Source organism: Aulonocara sp. 'chitande type north' Nkhata Bay, linkage group LG17 (genome assembly GCF_057382095.1).
Source record: "Aulonocara sp. 'chitande type north' Nkhata Bay isolate Kocher_YH1m ecotype deep benthic linkage group LG17, A_spYH_male_GT1.1, whole genome shotgun sequence".
Taxonomy (NCBI): domain Eukaryota; kingdom Metazoa; phylum Chordata; class Actinopteri; order Cichliformes; family Cichlidae; genus Aulonocara; species Aulonocara sp. 'chitande type north' Nkhata Bay.
Window position 1 is genome coordinate 23,413,715 of NC_141360.1, and position 24,963 is coordinate 23,438,677.

At 39.1% G+C, this 24,963-nt stretch overlaps 1 protein-coding gene across 1 annotated transcript; it reads left to right on the forward strand.

The window, feature by feature from the left end:
• The first annotated feature begins 2,973 nt into the window (after positions 1-2,973).
• LOC147310092 (uncharacterized) lies at positions 2,974-5,955 on the forward strand. The gene is made up of 3 exons (XM_086269921.1): positions 2,974-4,482; positions 4,597-4,765; positions 5,279-5,955. The coding sequence occupies exons 1-3, from the start codon at positions 3,792-3,794 to the stop codon at positions 5,376-5,378; spliced, it is 960 nt and encodes a 319-aa protein (XP_086126047.1). The 5' UTR covers positions 2,974-3,791; the 3' UTR covers positions 5,379-5,955.
• The last annotated feature ends 19,008 nt before the right edge of the window (positions 5,956-24,963 follow it).

Below are 24,963 nucleotides of genomic sequence, written 5' to 3' on the forward strand. Positions count from 1 at the left end.
CTATTTAAAAAAGCCATAGTTCACATATTTTCAACTCAGAAAGATTTGTGATGGTGCTTCAGTAAGATACTTAGTAAGGTATTATGTACAGGTTGACTGCATCTTGCGAACATCAGCACCACTCAATGCACTGGGGAGGAAAAATCAAACAGTATCGGACTCCAGACTGTCAGTCCAGTGAACCACCAGTGCACCTGACACCAGCGGCCTCTCCTCCACAGTCCTCAATTATAAACTACTCTACAAACTCTATGGCAAACAAGTGGGTTTTCCCATTTCCATGCAGCTAGCTAGCAATGAAAAACCACTTTCTACTAAAGAGACAGAAAGTGAATGTGGACAGCATATTCTAGTTGTTTTTTTAAGATAAACCTATTTGCTTTAGCTAGGGGAAATACAAAAATTACTCTATTAGGCTGCTTTTTAGTTTTAGCTTTGTTTTTATTTCTTAGTTATCAGTTCTGTCACTAGCTAGCTAACATAAACTAGCATAAGTCTATTAGCAGTGTGTGTGAACTTTATTCACAGTATAGTCATATATACACACACACACACACACACACACACACACACACACACACACACACACACACACAGCTTACAGTATTGTTTTTGGGTAAACCAGTAAGGCCTGATCTACATCAGTGGCCAAGATTTTCCACTTCTTTGTATTGCTGTGTGATGCTAAAAGTTTTGGTATTGCTGATACCAATACTGACACCAATAAAGGCAGCTTATGTAGAGGAAGCAGTGCGTCTTGAGTTATGAGATCAATTGTCATCAATTTGAACACTTTTTTATGACCACCAAATCACTGTGATGTTGTCTTCTATATTAGTTAACACAACAAAAGACACCTTTCAGCTTTTTATGTATGTTGCCTAAGTATTGATCTGAAACCAATACCAGCGTTGGCATCGATACTATCGATTTTTAAGATCGATCGCCCCACTCTACTTCTTTTTGATATTTTTTCGCATCCATTCGAATAGTTTCGATAGTATCCATCCAGGACATTCCTGGGATTTGTGAGTCCTTATATAGATGCTATGATTATTATCCCATATATTGAGCGGATGATTGTTATTCTCTGATAAATTCAGACCAAAATCCAGACAGAAATGTATCGAAGGAATCAATTGTATTGAACAGGCTGATTATGGGGAGTACTGACCCAAAGTATAGTTACATGTCAGGTTATACTGTAGGGTTTCAGACGGGTTTGCAGTTATGATGTAGCTATAGCATCAATTTCCCACTAAAGAATAAATACCCAGCAGGAGCTGAAGCCAGCTTCAGCACTCTTCTTGAAGCTTTTTTTCTTTTTCTGGTGAAACTGCTGCCACCATCTAAAAATCTGTGAGTGATTTGTCCTAGTCACCTTTTATTTTTCCTGTTTTTTCTTTAGCGTCCTTCATTGGTTTGCTCTCCAAACACTTCAGCTATGCATTATGTTCATTTCTCTTTTACCTCTTTCTCAGTGTACTATTTTAATAACATTGAGCTAACTATGGTGTTGGTCTTCAGACTTCAAGACTGTACCTGCTGACCCAAAAGCCAGGTGCCAGACACATCCCCAAGGTACCCCAATTGGACCAAACCATGTTTGGCCATGTGCAGGACACCTATGTAGTTTTAAGCAGGTGATATTATTGTTGTGGCTGACTGGTGTGTGTGCACACAGAAACACACACACAGCTTACAGTATTGTTTTTGGAATTAGAGGAAGACAGATTCAAGAGAGATTAGTCTTCTCAGGCGACATAATCAGATTTAGTTTTTGGCCCCGAGCATCCTCTGGAGCAGTGCTGATCTGATCCCATCACTGAGCAAATAGCAACAGCAAAAACTCAGATTTAACCCTACCCTCCTCTCGCCTTCCTTCCAATCTTCCATCTTTACAGTCTGCTTCTTTACCTTTTAACTTTATTAAAGTATTTTTGTTGATTTTTATGCACTGTAGACTTTGCTTCCTACACCCGCATCTTTTATTTTTCTTTCCTCTATATCATGAAGTTATTTTTTGCTCATTACTGCCTGCTGGAAGCATCAAACGGTCTAAAGCAAACAATAAAGACCATGGTGTTTATTTGTCTATTCACAGCGTTAAAAATGCCAGCTAGTGGGCCATTAATGTGTGTTTTCACGATGAGCCTTCCCACGGACAGAAGATCAGAGCCAACAGATCAGTGAAGAAAGAGAAAGAAAAGGATGGACGAAAACACACACAGTTACACACAGTGATATGTGTAATGGGTCTTGCTTTTATGATGAGCAGCGGTAATTAAAAATGCCACTCTGTGTGACGGGGCAGTGTGGAAAGAGAGGAAGCGGGAGGGGAAAGGAGAGATGGGAGATGGACGAGATAGGGAGGAGGGAGTGAAGGGAGTCTGGTCTGGTCCTCTCTTTAATGAGGATCCTAATCAACCCAGCAGAGGCTGCCCTGAGACCCCCAGGTTCATTAGACCAGAAAAACCAGACTGCCGGGAAAGAAGGAGAAGGACGGAGGGGTGGGACCAGGCCATAGAAAGAAAGAACGAAATACCTTAAAATGCGCATTTATTCATATCACAGTTCAAGAAAAAAAACAGTTACTCACATGTCAAAAAGTTTGCAAATACTAAAAACACACGCACACACTTAAATTCATGTGCACTTGTAAAAATATACACTGTAAAAAAGGGCAGTGAAATTGACATAAAAACCATGTAAAACCCCTACAGAAATGTATAGTAAACCCCAAAACACAACTTTCCTGTTTCGATCACAGTGAATTATTGTAAACCTTTAAACAGAATGTTCCTGTTATATTTACAACATGAATGTGTGATTATAATCAAATTTATTGGTTAAAACTACAAATACTGTGAATAAAAACAGTGAAACACCGTAATACTCATAACCAAACAATCATGTTAATTTGACATGCAAATACTGTAAAAATCAGTTTTTCTTAAAAACACATGACGTATATGTAAGTCACTTTACAACTGCATGGATGTACTGGGCCTACTTTTAACATGATTCATGAAATGATGCAAAGTCATGGATTGGACTAATAAAAATGTTTTCACAGAAGATGTCATTGTGAACCTGAGAGGTTGCCTCTCCATTTATAGGCTATATAAAAATATACAATTAAAATTGTTTACATCATGTTTTTTTCTTAAATCATTTGCAGCCTATTGTAGGGTAACCAATAAGAAATTATTATTTAACGACTAAGTAATGCTTCTGTCATAATGCTTGTATTCTTTATGTTTCTTTTAATTGCAATGTGATACTTAGACTAGAATACTTTTTTGGGTTAGGTCAGCAATGTCTCATTATTAAAGGCTAAACAAACTTACAGTGCCTCCCATAGGATCTCTATGGTGCCTCATCTCCACAGAGCTGTAAGCTACTTCAGGCCACTCACAGTTGCACTGAGCGCGCCTAATTTTGAATGTGCATCTGAAGCTCGTCTCTGATTGGATAATGACGTGAGGGCGGGAGGAGAAGAGCGCCTAGTTCACGACTATAGCTAACGAGCCAGCACGAGAGAGAAGACGGGAGAAGAAAACATCGAACTTTCAGCAACTACGTTGTTAGGACAAATTACAAACATACGATTTCAAGTGTTTTTTGAGGATCTGTGTTTGTTTGTCAGAAAGTCTGCACGGTAAGTTCAATATCTTGGCGACGTTTTTTCGAGATAAAAGCACCAGTTGATATTTAGACCAAGGCTCATAACCTAGCGCTAGCATGCTAGTTCAGCTGAAAAGCACAGGCAAACTTTAGAAATACTAAAAATGATCATCTGCGTCTTTTGTAAAAAGGTATTGGTCACATTAAGAGGCTATGTACTACATTGCAGAGTGCATAAGAATGAGCCTTGTTGTATTTTTAAATGTGTTGGCGCCAATTGCAGCCAAACATTCACCACGTACTCTGCTTTCAAGGGGCATTTTTATCGTGTGCACAATGCACCTGCACTTCAAGCTACTCCTAAAGCTCTTGTTGCAGATTTAAAATGTGCAGTTTCATTATGTGCCCGCCATTTTCAAACAGTGAAAGAGCTAGTGTCTCACTTAAATGATCATATTGCAGGGGGCAGGTCTGTGTCATGTCCAGTAAGTGGTTGTAAGCATATGTTTACAAAAAAGTCATCATTTACTTCTCACATGTGTAGGAAGCATAAAGCTTGTTCTCCAGATGGTATTGATGACATGTACAAGGAATCTCGTCCTCAGCCCCCAAATGACAGTACAGAATATTCAGAAAACACACATGAAACCATGGCATCTGCTAGTTCAGCCAGTGATATGCCAGAGAAGGATAGTCATTCTTATCTCAGAAACATGTGTCTCTTTTACCTTAAACAGCTACTCAGCTACTTTGAAGAGAAGGAGGAGTCCATGCTTCTCTGTGTTGAAGATACATGTCTGGCAGATGAGGTACAACTGGAGCAAGTGCCTCTGACACCCACTATTATCATGTGTGGTAAGTCTGTTTCATAGCTCTCTCTCTCTCTTTTTTTTTTTAAGTGCATTTTTTATAGAATGTCATGTGACTGCCGTGTTTATTGATATAACCTGTTAAATAATTTCTTCACAGGACAGTCCTGCTATTCCTCAAGAAGATACATGCTGAGTGTTGATCGGCACCTCGTCAGCACAAACATATCCTCCTTCATTTCTGCACTGTGCCTCATGTTCGGGAGCTACTACAATTTCAACATCCATTATCCATCTGAGCTGGCTTCCACTTTAGAGTTTCTTCAGAGGTGAACAAATATGGCTTTGTTATTTCTCATAACTGAGACTCTGGGATCTGGAGTCTGGCTTTGATGTGGTTCGAGTCCAGGTCTGGCTCTGAGTCTCGGTCGGCTTTGGAGCCGGTTTCAGTTGTTTTTTCTGTTTTTTGTTGTTGTTTTTTTTGTTTGTTTGGTTTTTTTAAATACATTAACAGTCTGAATCTGGGTCCAAGCCTGGCCGAGACTCAGGGCTAGACCAAGCGTCAACTGACGTCTGACTATCTATAACCTTTGCTTTGGATTTTAACAATGCTAAAGTGTGACATATCACTGCAGAAGACACTCGTGAAGGGTGCCAATACTTTTGACCATGCATTGTTCACTTCCCCACAGCATTTTGGTTATACTTTGTCTTGAACGTGGTCATGGCCATGACTGTGTATATATATGTATATACTTAATTTTTACTTACTTTGTACGTGTATTTTAACTGATCAATTATAAAAATGCTTAATAAACTTTTATATGATTGTTATTCTACAGGTGTTTCTTCTCCATAAACCCAGAAAAAGGAACCAAAGTAGAGAACAAAAACTCAAAGCGTCGTCTCAGTGTGAACCCTCGAGTCCTCACCCTGATTTAGGATCTCGCCGACCACGAGTGTCGCTAAGCCTAAATCTTGACTCTCTGTGGACTGTTAGTTTTACTTTGTTAATTTTGTTCCACAATGTGTACTGGAACCTTTTACTGGTCGAATGCATGAAGCCAATTCATGAAGATGTTCTTTCTTTGTAGGAATGTTCTTTATTTACATAAGAAAAGAAAAAAACAACATGCTGCTACTGCAGTGTTTCTAGACCACATGTGTAGGTTTGTTTCACCACGTGGTTTTGCTGATGTTTTCTGACCAGGGCCATGGTTGTGGTGACAGCAGGGTGCGTGTTGCGTTGCACGGTGATTATGATCATTTTTGGCACAATATGTGTTTTTTGTTTTAAAGTCTTAACAGGTTATTTAACTTTTTCTGGTGGAGGGTCTAACAAATGCTTGTTTCATGAACATGGTTCTTGCTTTGCAGGAATGTTCCACAGCTTTTATAGCCTATATTTTGATTGAATTGTGTAGTTGCTGTGTGCCTTGCATATTGTGTTAGTTGGAAAAATGGATCCATTTGCTGTCATTTTGCTAATGTGGCTGCAAAATAAATTTCCCAAAAGTGATATTTTCCTCTCTTGTGTTTTCTCATGTGTATTTTTGCATGTTTGGGTGTAGGCGTAGCAGTAAGAAATTTGCTGGGTTATGGTTAAAATTTTACATTAAAACATATAATATTCAGCATAGATTTTATGTATAATTTACAGAGCAGCTCCATTTAATATGCACAGTTTCACCGTAGTTCTACCATTTTAAATTAGTTCTTTGTACGATATTTCCCTGTTAATTTTGCAGTTTATGGATCCACAAAAAGCATTTATTACTTGTAAAAGATACAGGAAATAGTGTATTTATATATCACATCTATGTGTGAAATTAACTTCTTTTTCCTGTAGATTTAACAGTTTTAATCTGAGATTCATTCACTGTAAATCAATTTACAAGTTGCATCTGTAAAGCGTTTTTACAGGAAGTCCCTGGTAACCCCAGCTGCCAGGGTTTTCCTGTAAAAACAGCACGTTTTTTTTTACAGTGTACCAAGAGTAGTAATATAATCCTAAAACTGCAAAAACCTATCCTTTCTAACTTCAACCAGTGAACATAAAACATTTCTAATACACCACAAGTCTGTAAACATCTTTTAATTACAACTAAGATCATAAAAAGCATGCTCCACTTTCAGTTTGATTTGACCAAGTGTAGCACTTACGTGGAGTTACATAAAGTACCAATGGATAATTACCAAAGTAATAAGCAATTTGGGCTAGTGTCAGAAGACTGAGAACGACTCTTAGAGCTCTGGTACACGAATGGCAGAGAAACCAGACAAACACAGTTATGTGGCTTTAAAAGTACTTTAGTGATGTTAAGCCTTGTAAAAGAAATTTGTAAACAACACAGTATTACAACAGGTTTTAACAGAATGTCAAGTATAAAAATTTCCCCCAAAGTAGCAAAAAAAAATAGAATTAAATAAAATTGTGCACAAGTAAAAGAATTAGTCTTTTTTAAGTCCAAATGGTACCGGTGGGGCCCATAGAATTCGTCTGACAAGGAGTGTGTGTGTGATTGTCTGTCCTACCGTACTACTTGTACAGTAGAGGATTGTAGTCCATCAATGTGCAAATGATCGTGCGTGTATATGTATATCGCCTCCTAGGATCTTGGGTTGGCTTGCCATCCAGTGAACACTGGAACACTCTGGGTTCTGGAATCGCTGACCTGGTCTTTGGATTCGTCCCATATAAAAACCTGACCTATAAACAATGGCCAAATATATGTCACGCGCCCTTTAAGGATAACTCTCACAAATTAAACTAAAGTAGTGTCACAGTGCAGTAACTACTATTCAGATCAGCTATCATCAATTCAATCATCATCAGCTCAGTCACGTTGTACAACATTAAAATATCAAGTTTCAAAGGTTAAAGTATCAATATCCAAAATTTCACAGTATCAAGGTTCAATACTTATTTGTAACCTGCAGTAACATTAAAGATTATCTACAAGGTTGCAAACATGCAGGAATTATAGTCACCATATAATTCACTTTCATTGTAAACATTAATTACATCCATCAAAATAACTCACTGTACATATATATCTAATCACAAATAAATAAGTATATTACCCCTTTTAAGAAATGGAATAATATGCAAATGCTTATCAGAAATTGAACAAAGTGCAAATAATCAATTTCAATAACACGTAAACACAAGGACTCAGTCCACAAATAGGAGTATTAAAATAGACGTGCTTAATCCCGCTTGTACCGCTTGTACCATAGGCCTACCAGTACAAGTGGAAATACACTAAAAATTACCTCCAAGTGTTCAATACTGAGTATTGTAAAACAACCGATTGACATCAAAATTTAAACAGGAAGCAGGATAAAGTCTGCTTACAATTATCTCTCATAAAGTTATTTTTAGCTGCTTTAACCATTTACAGCTTTTCACATGTTAATGACTTAGTTAATGCTCTAACTAGCATAACAACAGTGCGTTTCAGAGACATCGAACAACTGTACCCACACTCCGCACATCACGTGTCTGATTAGCCACATTTAGCTTACCGCCGTCGAGTGGATGCTCAGCATTTACGTGGAGCCACAGCTCAGTAAACCCTCCGGTTTCGCTCTGCCCTTGACAACAAAAAGTGCAAATACATAATTTGTGAAAAATATCAGTTTAGATGGTATTTTTTTAACTCGTTAGAGGTTAATTTCTCCAGCTTACCGATAACAAAAGTTTTAGTCCGTCTGCTCTGTTCGGCTGTAGAAGCAAGAGACTGAAAACTTGGGAGCTGGTACTAAGGAGGGACAAGAGCTGCCTAGAGCTTCACCGATTGGCTGACATGTGAGGAGTGGAGTAAAACAATAGGCTCTCATCAGAGCTCATCAACCCTCTGAGAAACTTAACCCTTGTTTGACCTGTTTGTAGCTATCGATCCATTGAGGCTGTGGACAGCTACAGGTACCTTGGTGTTCATCTGAACAACAGACTGGACTGGACTCATAACTCAGACGCCCTCTACAGGAAAGGGCAGAGCAGGTTGTACCTGCTGCGGAGACTCAGGTCGTTTGGGGTGGAGGGCCCACTCCTGAAGACCTTCTATGACCTTCTATGACCTTCTATGACCTTCTATGACTCTGTGGTGGCTTCTGCTATCTTTTATGGTGTGGTCTGCTGGGGCGGCAGCATCTCTGCTGGGGACAGGAAGAGACTGAACAGGGTGATCCGAAGGGCCAGCTCTGTTCTAGGATGCCCTCTGGACCCAGTGGAGGTGGTGAGTGACAGGAGAATGGCGGCTAAGCTGTCATCCCTGTTGGACAACGTCTCCCACCCCATGCAGCAGACTGTGACAGCACTGAGCAGCTCCTTCAGTGGGAGACTGCGGCACCCACGGTGTGGGACGGAGAGATTTCGCAGGTCTTTCCTCCCCACTGCTGTCAGACTCCACAACAAAGACTTTAACTGAACAAACACACACATCCACACATGTGCAATAACACTAAGTGCAATAATCCTTTCTAGCATCGTTGTATTTTTACTCAGTTGTATATAGCATTCGTATTCTATTTTTATCTTATTGTATATTTTTATTCTATTTTATTCTACTGTATATAGTATATTATTTTATTCTATTCTGTACAGCTGTGTACTGTATTTATTCTTATTGTATTCTAATTTTTGCGTCATAACTTTTGCACTGTCCACTTCCTGCTGTGACAAAACAAATTTCCCACGTGTGGGACTAATAAAGGTTATCTTATCTTATCTTATCTTATCTTATCTTACCAGAGCATATCATATATAATCTGCATCGCTTCTATGTTTAAATAATTATTTTGATCTCATTTCACTTTCATTAACCGGGACAGTAAGAACAGAACAATGAACATTAAATGTTTTAATTTTTCTTCTCTTTCTGTTTGAGATGATTTTAGGAACTGGGTTACACAAGCCCTTAAAATTTAGCACCACATTGGTCCAACCCTTACCAAACATTTTGTTTCTCCTTATTTTCCAAATTCCTAACTTTGCCACACCAAGAAGAAAATTAATTAGGATAACAGTCTTACTTTTTATAGCGCTGTACTTGAGACCAAAAACCTGCAAAAACCTAAACAGGCTTTTTAACTTTGAACAAGACTCAAACAAATGTTCTAATGAATCTTGATGTTCACAAAAAGGACATCCCTCTCTAGCACTTAGGTCAAAGTGAACTCTGTGTCTGTTTGTAGCTATCGATCCATTTTATAATCCTCTGCTGGAGGTCACCAACCATTTTTACAACAGATAGCTAATACAGGACCCTTTATCTACCTTCAGGGGTAAGGTCTGTACCAAAAACCTGTGTCCAACTCAACTCTGACACCAGCCAGAGTGTAGCACCTTGACACAACTTTGGTGCTTCTTCCCATATGAACTGAGAACACCTAACACAGGGTTTCTCAGAGAAAGAAGTGGTCAACTCTCATTCATGCCAACTATCAGAAGCTGGGGTGACTGAATTTACTGGAAATACATACTCATATTCATCATTCCACTGGTCAGCTAGAGCATGGTTTTCAGCAAATACTCTCAGTGGCACGGGTAGGGACTGCCTGACCTCTTCCAGAATCCTTTTTAACCCTTTAAGACCTACCATAGAACCAAGTCCGCCAGAGCTTATATTATATTTTTACATGGTGTGGTGCCATTTTTGGGAGCATTTCAAGTTGCTATACATCAATACAACAATTATAGCCCAGATTTTAATAATATGTATTCATTAAGTGCATAGTAATTACATAAATTGCAAAATAGTGCAATAAACTACAAAAAAATTGAAAATCGTTTTTGCTTTTTTAACATATATTTCTAGTTAGAGAAATTTAAGAGGCTTATCCCTCAAAACTATAAATACAAAAAAGTTGCACAAAATAGTTTCCTACCACAGGAAATTTATTTTGAGTGTCTTCATAGTTTTATTTTTGAAATACACCAATTTTTATACACTGCAGGAAAAACGAAAATAAATATTATACTGCAAATTTGCAAAAACGCAGCATATGCATCAAAATAAACTATTTCCAGCAGTGCAATATGAGTCCTAAGCATCCCAGAAACGACACAGAAAGTCATAAAGTCAAAGATAACTTTTAAAAACACCAGTAGAGGCCCTGTGGCCCTGATGGTAAAAAAAAACTACATTTCCGCAAAAATGACGTCACTTCCGGTTTCAGGTAATGGCGGACATGCAAAAGTTTGTGCTGACGTCTATTCCAACGTAGGAAGTGTTATGAACAGCTGATCGGATCGGCAAAGCGTGTTTCTGGAATATTATGTTTTTGTTGCTGCAAGCGCTTTTTATGCAGTTTTTGCAAAGCTTTATGTGGAAGGAAACTGTGACCTAGGACAAGCTGATGGCATAAGATGTAAGTACAACTTCTCCGGTTTCATATGCAAAAAAAATTATTGCGCTAGCTTACGTGGTTGGAGAGCTACCGGGATTTAAAAATAGTTACGCAAAACAGAACGTGCCCGCTCTGACCGGCTCTAAAGGGTTAAGACTCTAATGGACTTGAAGTGGTAACGTTGCACATCCTAGCGTCAGAATTATGGAAAATATTCAACGTTTTTCAAGCATTCAACACTGAGTGATAGAATGGTCAGATAAGTCCTTTCCCCTCCTCTGACACAGGAATAAAGAGGGCAGATTTATTTAGCTAGTGTTGCCCAGACCAGAAGAAATTCACAATAAGACACTGACCATCTTTAATGAGCCCAGCAGGTGGAGCCATCTTGAAAAGCCTGTGCCACAGGGATGAGGCGACCAGATTGTTGCCAATTAGAGCTCTCTCCATGTAGGACAGCTGGGGTAGCAGCCATTTCCATTTAGACAACTTGGAGTCAAAGTTTTCCTGTACTCCCTTCCAGTTCTGTTTTTGAGAATGTTAATTACCTATAAATACTCCCGATGTTTTAATACAATTCCTTCCCCAGCATAAATTTCCTGGCAGGGTTGGAATGCCAACTATATACCATTTACCCACCAATAAAGCCTCACGTTTGTCCTGGTTAACTTTAGCTGAAGAAGCCTTTTCATAGGAAGATAAGCTCTCCCTCAGTTCATGCACATCATGTCGATTGCTAATAAAAACTTTAATATCGTCAGCATTAAATGAAACAACTACGCAAGGGCTGACCCAAAACCGGTAAAGTAAAACACTTTACTCTAGCTCTCAATCTAGATAAAAGAGGATCAATTGCTTAGCTATATAACTAACCCGAGATAGGACATCCCTGGCTAATACCTCTATTGACTATACAAGGCTGCTCAACCCACCCCCAACCTTCACAACACAACTAGCATTAGTGTAGAGTAATCTTACCCAAGAAAGAAAAACATTTCGCACACCAAATGCTTTGAAAGTTGAAAACAGAAAGTATGATCTACACCAGGGGTGTCAAACACAAATACGCAGTGGGCCAAAATTCAAAACTGGAACAAAGTCGCGGGCTAACATTAGTATTTATTGAAAAAAAAAAATCTTCCTCCAGATATAAGAATGAATCTTTTCTTATGGACTCAAACAAGTTTTGCTGAAAAACTGAATATGGAACAAGCAAAGCTTAATACTAAACGATATATATATTAGCTGTATAATACCAGTAGCCCAGCTCTAATAGTAATTTGGTATGGCTTCGCGGGCCAAATGTAATTAGGCTGCAGGCCAAAGTTGGCCCGCAGGCCAGAGTTTGACACCTATGATCTACACGATCAAATTCCTTCTTTTGATCAATAGAGACGATCCCCACATTTAGGTGATATGTCTTGCATACATCGAATACATCTTTCACAACAAATGCATTATCTAACATAGATCTGTCTGGGAGACAATACGACTGGTCGACTTGAACTAAAAGGTCAATAAAATTTTTAAATCTGCTAGGTAACACCTTTGAAAGAATTTTATAATTGGTACATAAAAGAGTCAATGGTCTCCAGTTCTTTAAAAGGGCAAAATCCCAATTTTGTATTGTTTTTACAGACTTTATAAACTTCTTAACATCAGGAAAATAGTCTGTTACAAAAACTGATCTCCCATAATGATCGTCCAAAAAAAAGTTAATTTCATCTGTCGAATACAATTTTGGGAAATACTTTCAGCAACATATAAACAATCTGAATCTGATTCATAGTCACACTCCATATCTGCCACACTTTCACCTTGGCAACCAACCTGTTCAGCTTCTTGACACGTCTCGCCAATGTCCAAACTGAAGCTCGCCAATTATCTTTTGAATATTCCTGAATTATTTGAGATCCTATTCTAGCTACCAAACCATGTCCAGTCTTTGTGTCTGAACTGCAACTGGGCTGTGGAAAAACTTCCAACTCAGAGCTGCAACCACAAGCTGACACGCCGTCTGTGTCAACATTGGCAGCTGCAGAGCCTCTGACAGCACTCCTAGCCTTCACTCTCTCCACAACACACTCATCAATTAACATTATCTCCAACATCCTCAGGACTTTCACTGTTGCCCTCACCTGGAAAGCTGACCGAAACCATCAACTCCACTGTGTAGGGACAGCGGTCCCAGCCAGTGATCCTCTTGTGCCTCACATCTACACACTCAAAGTATTTCATCACACCGGAATTTGCAAAGACCATGTAATATCCCTCCTCTCTAATGACTGGGTTGGTGAGTCCAGGTACATAAACTTAAGTCTCAAGTCCCTCACCCTAAACTCACAGTTTTGAATCCGGTGGCCATTCTTCAGAATCATTTAAGCACCTGTGCCAGCGCTTTGTTAGATACAAAGGGCAGAACTCCGGACAATGTAATTCGGGTGGACAGTACAGCCAAGGGGAAAACTTAAACTCATCATTTATTGAAATCCCACTTTCAGTTAGTAGAATAATCACCTCAGGTTACTTTACAAAAACAACTCCTTTAATCATACAGGAATATTTCCATGCCCCGCTTTGACTCCAACTGCTAACAGCACCTTCTCCACAGAGGTGAGAGGACACCATCCCTGCAGAGGAGTCATAACCAAAAACACTAACAAAAAGAAGAAAATTACAGTTTAAAAATATAACCAGTAAGTCATAAACGAAAATCGAAATATGACAAAAAGTTTGAAAAAAACAGCTCTCAGCCTCTAAGTCCACTCATCACACGCTCCATGACCAAACTCACAGCATGCAGAGCGAAAGAAAGAAAGAATGCAAGAAGAAGAGAAAGAAATAAAGAAAGTTTTTTACCAATTGATGAAGCAAAGAAATGTTAGAGAGGAGGCAGGGAAAGGCAAGAAAAGCTACAGCAAAGTGCACAGAGAGGCTGAAGGGAGGGGAGGTTTGGCCTGTGGAGATAACAGTGTGGGTCATTGGGCGAGTCACGGCTGCCATCGATCCCCTGATTGGCTGTCTGACGGTTTCAACACGGCTGCCAAACCCTTTAATACAGGGTGTCTCCAACTGTGTGTGGGTGTGTGCGCTTGTGTTCTTTTTGTGTGTCTAAATGACTGCTATCTGTGCCGTATGTAGTCCATGTCTTTGCCACCAGAAGTGATATCTGTCCAACTTCCTCAGGAGGCTGATAAGAGCACCTTACAGCTGCACTGATAACACACGCATTATCCATTTCCCAGCCGGTGAGACAAAACCTGCACATTTGTGTGTGCAAGTACGTGTACGTTGAGAGTAACGTTTAGTGACGTGTGCACACTGTGAAGTGAGGGTGTTACAAATTGTTGTGCTGGCCCTCAGCCCTTCCTTTCCTGTCCTCTCACATTGATTGGACAGCAGGACGGGGACACACATTGCTTCTAGCAGCCCACACAACTCCTCGTTTCCCTCTAAATGCCAAACACGGCATGTGAGTGTCAGGATTAATTATGTTTAGAAAAATTCTTACAAATACTCATCAAAACCAATCATGTGTATTGCTCAGCATCTCCCTACACATTAACTTTACTTGGGTAGCAACTTATATATTAGGACAACCAACCCAAGTATATGTTTTATAAGCAAAATTACATGTTCTGAATTTCACCATCTGCAAATCATTTAGTTTCATAATCCACGCGCTCTTATTTTGAAAGTCCAGGGATTAAGCAGCTAGCCCTGGCCCTTCCCATCTCATGGTTTTGCTACCAGCTGCCTCACTTGCCATGTTGCTGTTATGCTATGATTCAGCTTCTTCTACAGAGAAGATCTGGCAACAGTAGTTCTTCTTCTGCTCTTGAGATCTGTTCTGAGCTGGGGGGTCACTCTAACCAGAACCTACAGCAGGTGGAGAACTGGTTTATGTCACTGTACAGAGCTCATAGAGGCATCTAAGGAAAACAAGGTCTACTTTTGCCAGCTGCAGTCCAAGACGGTGGAATTGGAGTTAATCCACAAGATAAGATACTCACTGTTATGTGTCACAAAGTACTTGGCAAATAAAATATTAGCAGAGGAGGAAATTATCAACACCCAATGCTTCATTGTGCTTGTGTAGCGTAAACATACAGGAATTTCACTCTTTAACAATTACTGCCTTTGTACAAGCAGGAGACTGTTTATTACTGCAATTTGACACATAAAATCATGAATTGCAAGAATTTTTTTAAAAATCTCAAACATTCATTTAATGCCCAACACACCCGACTGGTCTTGATTATCAAAATAAACCATATTGGGCCACAAATGGAACAGATTAGCTTGAAATCACATACACAATAATCTCTCCCAATTTGACATTAGAAATATAGGAACTGGAATCTATCTCTCCTTCTGATATCCGCTGTTTTGGCCCCTCAGCCACGTGTGCAGAGAGCAATAAGCTCAAAGACTATATTCTAACTCAAACTCTACTATTTTAAAAAAACATCAGAAATATGTTATCCAAGCTGTGCTCTATTAGGATATCAAGTAAATGTAGAGAACACATCAGAAACATATCCTGCAGTGTTATCTTATATAAATATCATTTTATCAGAAAAGATGTGAGGCTCTTTCGATTTCAGGGTGAATAGAATAAGAGAGAAAATATACAGTCAGTTCTGTCAACTGCAGATGTGTACCCATGCACTCAGCGTGATAGAAACTAGCAACTGCCAAAAATGAAATGAAAGCAACCGAAAAAGTACGCTGTCTTCCTGGTGCGGGTACAAAATACAATCTGTTTTAAAAGCTTGTCTGCATATTTAGCTCATTAGATCACAAAAGGCACCTGTAACTGAGTTCATACAGGCCAAGAGTCTTTGGATTTGGACCCCTGGGCGCTCGCTTCCAGCCAGTCTGGGAGCAATTATATCACATTGGGGTGCTTCTTGGCCTCATATTCCTTGGCTCACAGTAAATGCAGCCTTTACACAACAGATCTTTCACTATGTATAACAGCTGGCTGTTGCTTAGAAGAATAATTTGTCTTCTCTAACCATGAACCAGTTAACCAATTATTTTGTCTTTTTCTGAGGCCCCCAGCTTCCGTGGCTCTTGCATCAGGTTACACAACTTTTACTTTTTTTTCTCTTTTTTGGATGGTTATGGTTTATGAATTTAAATGGCAGCCACAGATAAGATCATTGACACAAAACATACAATTTTTATTGAAACTGTTTCAGTGGGTTTTATTCAATTTGTGGTATTTTTAAGCCTATAATTTGGGGATTTTTTTTGTTCTATTATGGTTTGCCTGCATCAACTTTTTTTCCCCTTTTCTCTTGCCAGCTCACATTACATTATTTTGCCAGTGTGGGCTTGTGCTTCAAAAAATGTGAGGCGCAATGCTTTTGCCCTTCGGAATATCTCATCATGATGAATTCAGCATCTTGTTGGCATAGGAACCATGACTCACCTGTTTTCCCTAATGATAACTTCATTTATTTTCCTTAATTAGTTTGGACCACAATTCTGTTTGGACTGGTTATAAAAGCATAGCCATAGTGAAGAAGGTCTCCATTAGGGGAACTTTAAAACTTTGCGATGATGATGCTGGTGATAATGAAGGCACTTGAAGGTTTACAACCTGAATGGGAATCAACACGCCTTGGTTCATTGCTTGAAAAAGGTGGATTGGTACTGCTGGGTTGGGGGACAGAGACTAAACCCAAGGTGGAAATGTGTCGCATGAGATGAATATGCAGACTGCTGTGGCAACAACACCAGGGGGGAAACTTCTCAGGTAACCAGTGGATATACTGTATGTTCTTACCCTCACCTACAGTGCTGTGAAAAAGTATTTGTCCCTTCCTGATTTCTTAGTTTTTTCATATTTGTGACAGGTGTTACAAAAAGCAAGTGAGCGCCATTATCCACAAATGGAGAAAACTTTCTACTTTCTAGGAATCGCTGGCCTACAAAAACGACTCCAAGAACACAACAATGACTCATCTAGGAGATCACGAAAGAATCCAGTTAAGGTCAAAGTTCATGATTCAACATAAAGAAAGAGACTGAGCAAAAACAGCTTCAATGGGAGAGTTCCCAAGAAGAACACAAAGGCTTTTCTCAAATTTGCCAAAATATATCTTGACGATCACCAAGACTTTAGGGAAAATGTTCTGTGGACTGACGAGATGAAAAGAGACCTTTTTAAAAGGTCTGAGTTCTGTTACATCTGGCATCAAACTAACACAAAAGAACATCACAGCAACAGTCAAACATAGTGGTGGTAGTGTGATGGTCTGGGGCTGTACTGATGCTTCAGGACAACTCGCGGTAATTGATGGAACCATGAATTCTCTACCAGAAAATCCTGAAGGAGAATGTCTGACTGTCTAAACTGAAGCTCAAGCAGCAGGACAATAATCCAAAACACACCAACACACCAAGAAAGTGGTTTTGGAGTGCCCTACCCAACTTCTGGACTCAAAACAGACTGAGATGCTTAGGAATGACCTTAAACAAAAATCGTCCACTATGGCTAAATTAAGACAATTCAACAAGTAAGAGTGGGCCAAACTTCCTCTGCAGCAATGTGAAAGACTCATTACCAGTTACTGCAAATGTCTGATTGTAGTTCCTGCTGCCAAGAGTGCAATAAGCAGTTAATAGACTTAAGGTGGTAACTATTTTTTTTGGACAATGTTTTTCCTTCAACAAATGTGATCAACATTTAAAAACCACATTTTGCATGTAATCTTGTCATCATTGTCTAATATTACAGATTTGTTGATGATCTGAATCATGAAAATATGACAAATATAGAAAAAATAGGACATCAGGAAGGAGGCAAATACTTTTTTTTATAATGCTGCATAGTCATGAACTTTAGGTGATGACCAAAGAGACACGCAGCCAAACTGAGACACTGTTAAAATATTAAAATTTTAAAAATTAAATCTTTTTGCATTTTATAATTTAAAATGTGTATTACCGATATAAACATGTAAGAAAAAGCAAAAAAACAGAAGAATGCATTTCTAAAAATTAATGAAGGATGATTTACTAAAGTTCACTGCATTGTCAAGGATAAAAGCAAAGTCAAACACTGAGCACCGGTGTGTCCTGTAGACAGCCACCGAGCACAAGCCTTCCACCTGTCCTGCCCACAGCAACGATACTGTGACTACTCCACAAAGATTTCCACGCCAGACAACAAACATTCATTATGCCAGAGACAAACAATCCAAATTCTCCTCATCTAAATAGGCATTACAGCTTAGAGGAGTAAACAGGATTCACAGAGGAGCTTAAGTCTTTAGGATGCTGTTGTGCTTTTCTTGGCTTTGAGGATACCAAGGCACCTCTCTGAGCAAAAATGGCTCCCTGGGTCGTATGCATCGCTCTGTATTAGAATAATCACCTGTTTTGTTTAACTAAATTATGGAAAGCAGGACTGTATTATGATTGAGTAAACAACTATTTTTAATCCCGTATGTGTAACTCGATTAAACGCAATTTAATGGCACTTTTCCTGATGGTGTGGGCGCAGCTAAAGCGATACGTACTTTACACAAAAGTTTGCTGCTTAATAAAATTTGTGCATTTAATAAGCAAATTATTCTAATCATAAACCTCTTGCCAAAGCAATTAGTGATAAATTATAATCTTATGATAAATTATCTTGTGTTGACAGCCTGGGGGAAAACTGCAATCAAACATTAATTATTCATTGGGTAATTAAGTTCATAGGTGTTTCTCCCTCCCTTTATTTCCTGCTCTCTCTCTTCATTTTCTGTTGGGAAGGTATAGGTCTAGTGACCAGAGCTGAGTTATTTAAACTTTTCCAAGCACACAGCACCGAGCTCTCGTACTGGTTCTCTTACGCTCGCCGATCTGTGACTGTCAAGCTTCATTCGAATATGCAACTTGTTACAAAAATTCAAGGAAAAACAAGAAAGACAAAAGTATTGAATCGGAGCAACGCATAAAAGCGACGAGCAGAAATATTCAGCAGTTTTTTCTGTTCCTCAGTCACAACATTAATGTGCGACCGAGCTAAAATTACTCTACCAGACTTACCTTCCTGGCAGGGAAACAAAATCTAGCCAACCAATAGGGCACAAAGTGGAAAGACTATAACTGATAAGGTAGATGAATTAGTGCTGGGGAGTTGACACTACGGATGATTTTCATAGCAATTAATCTCTCTGAGAAATGCTTTTTTTCCCTTCCTTAAGGTGAAAATGCAACCGCAATTTCACAGATCACACAGCGACATTTTCAGATAGCTTTTTTGCTGACCCATAAAACCCTAAGATGTTGCAATCTTCATCTTTTTCATTAAAAAAACAAATTAACAAAAAAACAAATCAGTGCCATGTCTGCTCCAAAAAGAAAAAGAATAAATGCTGAATTGCTTTTTGACTAAACAGTTTGACATGGAGAAAACATATGAAACAAGCATAGGCATTTGGTATTTATACACTCTTTTTAGAGCAGATAGCTGCATCTTCTTGTCAAAATCTGACCCAGATTTTGGAAAACATTTTAACCCTGCTTCAGGGTCAAATCTGGAAATGCTAAGATAACACTGGAAGTCGTTTATCTGATAAAATATCGTCATCTAATTTAGGCAGTGCAGACATGTCAAAATATGCAAAATCTTTCATAAAAAAATAAAAGTTTCTCATATAACTGACAATTCAAACCTTAGCTATTCGTCAGACAGGCAGGTACAGAACTGTGTTCTGAAAATAACCGGCCAACCCAGATATGTCAGATGGGGTTGAAAGGACAAAGCATGTTCGCAGGAAAACAACGCCAGCATTCATCAAGTTCAATTACATGGAAGAGACATCAAACTTAGACAACAAGACGAGCAAAGCAGTGCTAGTTTGGGGATTTTTTTTCTTATTAAAGGCTTTTTCTATCTCACTGGAAAAGACAGCCTATTACCAATAACAAAGATTTGGATGAAGACATGAGGAAGACTAAAGAATCAAAGAAATAATGAGCTCTAACTGTCCCTTTTTGTTTTTTCGCTCCTAGCTTTGGTCCAAACATCCATCAGATTCTGCTGCTCTTTGGCTTGGCCTGTGCGATGGAGCAGCATGCTGCTGCCATCTAAAGGCAGAAGATGACGCTACTGAAGCACTGCTCACTGCTGTGTGTGTGCCACAATTACAAAACACTTCATTATAGGTTTATCCAATAAATCGCTCCTCAATCTAAATGAAATACTTATCCTGTGTGAAATATAAAGAATCAGCTAATGCCTTCAAAGTGTCACTTGTCACTAAGAATGTATTGCTGTGTTGCTTTGGGAAGGCTGAGAGAGAGAAAATGTGACAGATTTACAGCCCCAGTTCCAAACAGGTTGGGACGTAGTGCAAAATGCGAATAAATATAAAATGCAAGGATTTGCAAATCTCTTAAACCCATATTTTATTTACAATAACACAGAAAACATTTTGATTTTTTTTAATGATATATTTTACTATTTCATGAAAAGTATCAGATCATTTTAAATTTGATGGCAGCAACATATCTCAAAAATGTCAGAATGGGGGCAACAAAAGTCTGGAAAGTACCAGGTAGTAAAAGGAAACAGCTGGAGGAACATTTCACAGCTAATTAGCTAATTGGCAAAAGGTCAATAACTTGATTCAGGAAAATCTGCAAAAAAAACCTGTGTCTAGTTCTGGAGTGATTTTGGAACAATGGGACAATGTTCGTCAGCGTAAATGGGCAAAGACTTTGAATATTTCATCATCTACAGGAGATAATATCATCAGAAGAGTCAGAGAATCGGGGGAAATCTGTGTGTGCAAGAGACAAGGGCAAAAATCCAAATTCAATGTCCATGATGTTCAGGCCCTAAGGCAGCTCTATATTAAAAACAGACATAATTCTGTCACGGAAATCACTGCATGGGCTCAGGAACACTTCCAGGAGTCACCGTTTTGTGAACACAGTTCCATCCACAAATGCAGATTAAAGCTCTTTGATGCAAAGAAGCTATATGTGAACATCCAGAAATACTGCCACTGGCACTGGGATGGCTTGATCAGTGCCGAAAGGTACATACGGGTTTTGCAGAAACATGTGTTCCCATCCAAATGATGCTTTGATGATGTCACATTTCAGGAAGGCAATGCTAAACCCGTCATGGTAGATGAATTTAGGTGCTGAACTGGCCCTCCTGCAGTCCAGACCTTCTACCGATTGAAAATAGTTTGTGCATCATGAAAAAGGATATATATATATATATATATATATATAGAAGAAAACCCAGGGCTGTTGAGCAGCTAGAATCTTCTATCAGACAAAAATGGGACAACATTTTTCTCCCAAAAGTCCAGCAGGTGGTCTCCTTAGTTCCCAGATGGACTGTTGTCTAAAGAAAAAGGGAAGCTAACTGTGCTAAACATGGGCCTGTCACCAATTTTTTTGAAATGCGTTCCTGTCATCAAATTCAACTGCTGGACAACCATATGTTAAGGAGTGTAATTAAACCTGTGTCCTAATATTATTTTACACACGTAACATGGAAGTTAGGCATATGGCCCCTGATATAAGAACACAAGAGTCAATGCTACACTTTCGATATATGAATACAAACCTTTTTTACTTTATCTTCTTTTGTTCGGGGATGATCATCTACATGACAGGACTTTCTGAACACCATTAAATGTATTATATAACAAGTAACTCAATCATTTGAATAAAACACTTTTTCAGATGATCGTGAGCCTCTGAATAAGTGCCGTGGTGCACAGTAGTTATTCTAAAGTGTCTTGCTTCCTATTATCACACAGATGAGTTTCATTTTACTCTTTATGATATACATTCCACAAATACCACTGGCAAGAATAAACATTTCTCTGTCACTGGGAGGGGAGTATCTGTTCAATATTTAAGAAGTGTTCACAAAGTATATTTACCATTAACTCAGGGTATGATTTCCATTAAGAAAACAGCATAATTTTGATGCTACAGACTCAGCTGCCTGGAAGATTTTCTTGCTTATTTGAGCTGTAATTGGAAAGTAAATATTCTAACCTTATGCTTTGTACTAAACCACAATGAAGTTTAGATGAAGCACATTTATGTTTTAAGCTTCACGGTGCTTATGTTTGTGTAGAGTGACCAGATGTTCCGCTTTATGTGGGACTGGACAGCATTTTTATCCCTTGTGCCCCTCTTCCACATTTTAATACAATATATCTAACATTTTGATTTGATTTAATCTTTAAATTCCCCACCAAAGTCGAAGAAAGCAGGAGAGGCTATCATCTTGGGTCAAGTCAAGGTGAACATGTCATCCTCTTCTGCAGTCCTTAAACTCAGTTAAAATGATGGCAAGAACCACAAAGAAAAGGAAATGCAGCAACAACAAAGACCAGAAATATTCTTACCACTGGGTAAATCTATATAACATAATTCTCTGAGTTACTGTTTAGCTTTCTTTCATGCTTATTGTATATAGCTAGAGACGGATTTGGGAGCAATTGCACTGAAATAAAATACCTTAGTACCTGGGTTGAAAGGGTTATACTGGAGAGATAGATGAGAACCACCCCAGCCTGCTGATAGGACAGGTTAGCAATAATGGAACCTTTACTCAAAGTATTAGAAATACTGATCAATAAAAAGAAAAGAAAATCTTACGCTTGATGGGCCATCAACATACCTATGTTGCTCACCTGAGTCAATGTTTTCTGTGGAAAAACCCTCATGTATTTTATGCTATATCCTTGTAATGCCATCAGCCAAGCAACAGTTGTACGTATTTACTGTATTCTGTAGTCACTAAGACAGTTCCATTTAAAAGGAGAAGAAAAAGTCTAAATTTTGAGTTATTATTGCAAGTGAAATTTTAACTCAAAATTTTGACATAGTTAGCTGAAATTTTGAGTTACAAGCAGACATCTTGTTTGTTTTGGAAAAACAAGCTTCCATAGTTTGAAATAAAATTCTTCAAGATATTTTGGTAGTACCAAAAACATCTTTTAAATTATTTTACCTTCCTTGCCAAAAACAGATGACGAATCTGACTGCAGGCACCTTCACAAAGCTTTGGCATCAACAGCGTACAACAAAATGCAGGTAAGTCCATTATTTATGTAATGGAGGGGACAACTAACCGCCTTTTGGCAACAGGCTGGTTAAAACAGAGAAAAGACAAATTCTTCTAAAAGGTGTCAAAGTCTCAGGTACATGTCAGGGAACATACAAATGTATATCCATCTAGTAAGTTTTCAGAGAACACACATGCACACACACACCCTCATCATGGTTTAATCAGTGTGGATGTACTGTGGAGGCCCTTTCCCCCTTCCGTGCCAGGCACTATTGTGGTGATGACTGCACTGGCATATTGATGTCAACTCTTTATTGTGTGGGTTTACGGTGGAGAGGGAGTGTTGATTATCTTGTAACCTCTTCACCCCTCTCTCCACACCTCGTTCCCTCTTAGCTAACAACGCTGATGTGTGTGTGTACGCGTGCCTGTTTGTGTGTTTAGTCTAATGAAAGCTACAGACCCGCAGCGTCCTTTCACATGCTCGTGCCAAAGCCTCAATCAGTCTCTCTCATGGCTGCGTCTATGTGCTGGCTTTCTCTTATCCCTTGCTTACATAAAAAAGAGCTTTGAAGGGTGTTTGTGTTGCTCCCACATGTCTGACTGTCACTGAGCTGCTGCCTCTGTCCTTGTTCTAAGCCCAGATATTAAAGTTACACAGCGGCAAAGATGCAGCAAGAGAAAAGAGGAGAGATGATAGAAGATCTATACACAACGGAGAAAAAAAAATAAAGAAGGGTGTAGGAGAGTAAAAGCAATAGTTTCTGAAAGTCAGACATCCAAACAGGCAAACAGATCACAAAGACAGAGTCATGGTTAGATCTGCAGACAGCTTCCACAACCAGAAAAAGATTGTAATAGAAAAAGAGCGAATGTAATGTAAAGGATTACGGGCATTTTGCTCTTCTATCACAGTGTATAAATGCCAGAGCCCCAACTTTCTGCTGTTGTGTGTGCATGTATGGGGGTTGGACATAATGAAAACAACCTACATGCATTCCAGCAACACAAATACTACCTATGCAAAGGCTGTTATAGTATAGTGTAAATTCAACTCATTTTTAAAGCTTCAGATTTTGGATTACATTCTATCCGGTCATTAAGTCTGACGTCACTAGCCGTGTCTGGGTCTACACTCCGCTGCAGGTCCATATATCAAACGATCACTATGGCATTACTGAGAGTTGAAAAACTGTCTAAAGTCTTTCATCTTTAATAAAATGATCAGCGTTCTGCTCTACCAGGTGCAACAATTGAGTTTAACATTCAGGCATCCACGAAAATGGAATTTATGACATTTAACAGAGTTAGAAGTTAGCAGGGAGTTAGCTCGCTAGCTTCTATCTAAATACAATATAGCATGTCCTGACTGCGGGGTTTTGGAAACAAATTAAAACATACAGCTCTGTTATCACTTCCAACATAATTGAAGACAGAAAACTAAACAACAGTGACGTTTGTAGGGTTACTGAAGTTTGGCTAGCTGGTATATAATGATGTGCTACGTGACCGCTAGCGACACAGCTATGTTAGCATAATATAAACAAGCTAACTTTTTTCCCACTCGATAAAAGTTAACGTGAGTGTTCTCGGTGGTCAGGAACAAATGTAATCGCATGGCAGGATGCTGTAAAAGGACCAAACTTCAGCCAGGAGAACAACTGAGATAATCCATCCACAATACGAGGTTAGTCATTCATATACTGCTGCATGGGCTGGGCTGTAGTTACATCCTAAGGTTTTAAAAACTAAGCTTAAATAAATGATTAGCGGTAATAAAAGCCGAGGAAGGCCAACAGTGATCACTGACTGTTTTAGGAGCTTTTTGAGATTAAATAGAAGAAAATACAAAACATGGGCAAGACACTTCACCCGTTGCCTACTGGTGGTGGTCAGAGGGCCCGGCGGCGTGTCCGGCAGCCTCGTCTCTGTCAGTGCGTTCCAGGGTGGCTGTGGCTACAATGTAGCTTGCCATCACCAGTGTGGGAATGTGTGTGAATGGGTGGATGCCTGGTTGTGTAAAGTGCCTTGGGGTCCTTAGAAAAGTGCTATACAAATACAGGCCATTTACCATTTGCCTACTACCCAACCTGTACACAGATGAAGGAATACTGTAATCAT

Excerpts from the sequence above, each read along its gene's own strand:
- LOC147310092 (XM_086269921.1), top strand. The coding sequence starts at position 3,792 with ATGATCATCTGCGTCTTTTGTAAAAAGGTATTGGTCACATTAAGAGGC. Across the intron at positions 4,483-4,596 it reads ACCCACTATTATCATGTGTG|GACAGTCCTGCTATTCCTCA; the intron begins GTAAGTCTGTTT and ends ATTTCTTCACAG. Across the intron at positions 4,766-5,278 it reads ACTTTAGAGTTTCTTCAGAG|GTGTTTCTTCTCCATAAACC; the intron begins GTGAACAAATAT and ends GTTATTCTACAG.